This window comes from Pavona decussata, unplaced genomic scaffold, assembly GCF_977016875.1.
Source record: "Pavona decussata unplaced genomic scaffold, jaPavDecu1.1 SCAFFOLD_356, whole genome shotgun sequence".
In the NCBI taxonomy this organism is placed as follows: Eukaryota; Metazoa; Cnidaria; class Anthozoa; order Scleractinia; family Agariciidae; genus Pavona; species Pavona decussata.
Window position 1 is genome coordinate 130929 of NW_028145737.1, and position 4072 is coordinate 135000.

At 39.7% G+C, this 4072-nt stretch overlaps 1 protein-coding gene across 1 annotated transcript in view; it reads right to left on the reverse strand.

Annotated features, from left to right (window-relative positions):
* Window positions 1-262: 262 nt before the first annotated feature.
* LOC146452987 (uncharacterized) overlaps window positions 263-4072 on the reverse strand; it is a 5966-nt gene continuing 2156 nt past the window's right edge. The window contains exons 2-3 of the mRNA XM_085097158.1: window positions 1701-2936; window positions 263-648 (exon numbers count right to left, since the gene is read on the reverse strand). Coding sequence (XP_084953284.1) covers window positions 442-648; window positions 1701-2936 — 1443 coding nt within the window. The 3' untranslated portion in view covers window positions 263-441. The remainder of the gene's footprint in view (window positions 649-1700; window positions 2937-4072) is intronic.

A 4072-nucleotide genomic window follows, 5' to 3' on the forward strand; every position in this document is an offset into this window, starting at 1 on the left:
TGTCTACGTCCTCCTTCAAACGTGAAATTAGGAAACTTCACGTAGCAGTCCACGTAAAAGAAAAGGCCAGAACATGTACCTAAGAGTGTGATGCAGGTGCAAAGTTATTGTTTTACTTACTAAATCTACCGGGTTTTTTATGTTCTCGTTGCATCTTTAACTCCCAAATCAGTCTGTTTTGAGTGACAGGGGGGGGGGGGGGGGTGGTAGTTTTGTTTCACCATTTTGCTAAGCCCCCTCAGTTGTTTTAGCCTTGCTACGGGCCTGTAATTAAACATACTAGAGATATCCAAAGCCTATAAATGTCGCTACCTAAAAGCTACAGTTTTTACATGAATAAGAAATACAAACTACTAAAAACTATCAAATATTTTTTCTATTAACTATTCACAAAAATTCGGAAACAGAGATTAAAGAGACTTACATGCCATTTCATATTAATTATAATGTTTCAGTAAACTGCTCCAGTTCTTGAATAATCTCTTCCATATTTAGTCTCTGCACAGGTTCTGCCTGCAGGCACCTCCGTACCAGGCCTCTAAGCACACGGTTCGTCACCATTAAGAGTTGCTCTTCACGCCTTCCAGGGTCTGGTAGTTCCCGGATGCACATTTCGCAGAGAAGGACACCAAAGCTGTAAACATCAACCTATAAAAACAAAGAATCACCTTATTATTAGTATTGAACTACTAATGTATCTGTTGTCAAAATATGAACTTTTTACCGCATACTAATGCTACTTGTCATTGAAAGGAAGTAAAAGCGTTGTGCGGTAAAAATTATGAGGCTGTCAAATGCCCCGGGGCAGACTAATACCCAGGGCCTCGGGAAGGACAATGAGGAAAATGCCCCTACTAATGCCCGGGGGATTGGCGCTGGTGGAATAGGCCATTTTCGAGTTACTTTAAACCTCACAGCGAGACTAAGAGCAAAGCCCTTTTAATTTGAAAATTAGTTTTACTTGCATTTGAATGAAAACTGATTTTCATATGAAAAACTATACACGAAGACTCGCTTTCATAATGAGGTTCAAAGCAACTTGAAACGATCTACTAACTCATATACAGGCATTAAGGCTTTAGAACGTAGAGCCAAAAAAATCTACGAAACCTGAAATAAAAAAAAAACGGCTTCTGTTGTGAAACAAAATAGATTTTGACTCATCAACGGGGGGAAAAAGCAGTTAGTGTTGTGCCCTTGTCAGAAGTTAAGCGACCATTGGCCTATGAAACCGTGTCGGAGATTTCTGATATGTTACTTCAAGACAAAGTATAGGCGATTTGAAGTTTATACATTCAAAACTAAAGCAATTTCTGTAAATCTCCGACCTGGTTTATGAGGCCAATGCCTGCTGCAGATCTTACAACCACGGAATGTTTCGTAAAGTTTAATGGTTATTGTTTATGCGTGTAATTCACGTTTATAAGGCAAGGGCGTTTCTCTTGTAGTGCGTTTAATTTTTGTTTTATCCAAGCTTTAAAATAATATATAGGTTTGATAAGTTTTCTCTAAAACTGAGCGCAACAAGGTCAAAACTGTTTAGTGTTAAGCCGAGTTACCCACATAACATTTGGCCTAATCTGCAACCCATCGTATTAAAACAATCTTGGAGCACTACAACCATTCTCCAACAATCTTCAAGAATCTCGAAGAACCACTTAATATTTCAGTGAATTTTTAAGTCAATAACTTCTACTAACCATGGCTGTCTGACTTGGAGAAAGTGCTTCTGGTGCGCTGTAAATAAAAGCTCCGGGAGCCACTGTCATGGTCTGCTGAATGAAATTAGCAGTGCCATAATCTGAAACTTTAGCTCTCCACTGGTCACCCTGTCGCCATAGCAACACATTAGCACTACTGACATCACGGTGAATAATAGGAGAGGGCTTCTTCTGATGAAGATAGTTCAGTGCTCGGGCAACATCCAGAGAAATGACAGTGATTTCTGTTTCTGAGAGTTCACGCTGCTCTAACAACGCTCGTAAACTTGTTTCCATGAGCTCGGTGACAAACAAAGGGCTTCCCTCGTCATTTGTTGCTCCAATGAACTGCAACAAGCAAGGATGGCGGCATCTTGAAGCAATGTTCATTTCTCTCTCAAACAAACGTCTGTTATGAGGAGATAAAATTAACTCATGAATCTGTTTCACCGCTATACTACAGCCGCAGTATGTTCCCTTGTTGACGCTTCCCCAACCTCCCCTCCCAAGGCACTTGTCTGTCACTTGAATTTCATGGCGGGAAATGACCCAGTCACATGTTTCTTGTTGACGCTGTTGGCTCAATGTTTGCCGAGCTGTTGTAAGACTCAATTCCAGTTCATTCAACTCTTGTTCTTTTACTCTCAGCTGTCTCTCTAAGGTGGAAACGCGTTGCTGTATGTTAGCCATTTCTTCATCTTTTTCTCTAATTTGCCCTTCACAGTTTGCCAGCCGCTCCTCCATCTCTGCCCGTTCTCTTCGTAAGTTTTCTTGTTGTTGTTCTTTTTCTCTCAGCTGCTCATGTAAGCTGGCTTCTCTCAAGCCTTGCTCTTGCAGTTGTCCTTGGCAATTTGTCAGCCGCTGCTGCATCTTTGTCAGTCGCCTTTGTGAGTTTTCTTGTTGTTGTCCTTTTACTCTTAGCTGCTCATGTAAGCTGGCTTCTCTCAAGTCTTGCTCTCTCAGCCGCTGTTGCATCTCTGTCAGTTGCCTTTGTGAGTTTTCTTGTTCCTGTCCCTTTACTCTTAGCTGCTCAAGCAAACTGGCCTCTCTCCAGTCTCTTTCTCGTAACTGTTCTTGGCAATTTCCCAATTCTCTTTGTATGTTGTCTCTTTGTTCTTCTGTCTGTCTTAGCTGTCGGATCAAGTTGGCTTCACGTTCTTCTTTTCCTCGTAATTGTTCTTGCTGTTTTCCCCCAGCATGGCTTGTTGACGTTTCTAAGCAATTGAAAAATATGAACTCAAGAGATGTTTATCACAGTTTTGAGTGAGGTATTTCCCTCTATGTCACAAGTTACTCGGACGTTTATCCCTTAAAATCCAGTTATTGTCACCGCAAAATTGCCAACATTACCGGATCTCAAAGTTTATAGAACATTAACTTCGTCTGCTAATAATCTAAATTGGTTTACCAAAAAACATGGTTAATTTTTAAAAACAACTCATAAAAATTTGGAATCTTTAATATTAAGGTTACCCGATACCTTCAGAGGTGTCTCGCGTTTAAGCGATGTAGCGCGTCCAGTTTAAACTGTAGATACCTAAACCCCTATATCAAATTAAAGCTTATAGAGCGGACTATCAAACCATACCAAGAATTTTGAAATAAATGATTTGTCGAATTTTTCACGACCTCTGATTGCAAGCGTCCGAGCCACCTTTTTAAAGCTACAAGTCAAAGTGAATTTTGTCTTTGCTAATTTAATTTGCTCCACAGTTTCCGGACCCAAAGCGCTAAAAAAACGTGTCTGCGTTTTGTCATATTCAATCGCAGTGAAAAGTTAGAGAGCATTTTCGAAATAGGATGAAAAAAATGTGGAGTAATCGTACAAAAATCGCTCTAGGAGAAAACATATTTGGAAAGAAAAAATTTGCAGACACGGTTTTGTTGTTTATATGTTAAACTAGCTACTGTCCAAATTTGAAGGCAAACGAACAAAATTCCTTTTGAGTTTTAGCTCTTTGAAGTGGCTCCTCCAAGTGAAAAAAATTTATTCAAGAAAACAGCGTTAAAAATTCGGCAATTCATTTTATTTCAAAATTCTTGGTTTAGTTGGATAGCCAGCTCTATAAGCTTTAATTTGATATAAGGGTTCAGGTATCTACAGTTTAAACCGGACGCGCTACATCGCTTGGACGTGAGACACCTCTGAAGGTACAGGGTAACCTTAAACAAAAGTTGGTGAGCTGATCATCCATACCAAGCCATCAGACGTTTGAAAGAAAAAAAGAAAGAAAGAAAGAAAGAAAGAAAGAAAGAAAGAAAGAAAGAAAGAAAGAAAGAAAGAAAGAAAGAAAGAAAGAAAGAAAGGAAGGAAGGAAGGAAGGAAGGAAGGAAGGAAGGAAGGAAGGAAGGAAGGAAGGAAGGAAGGAAGG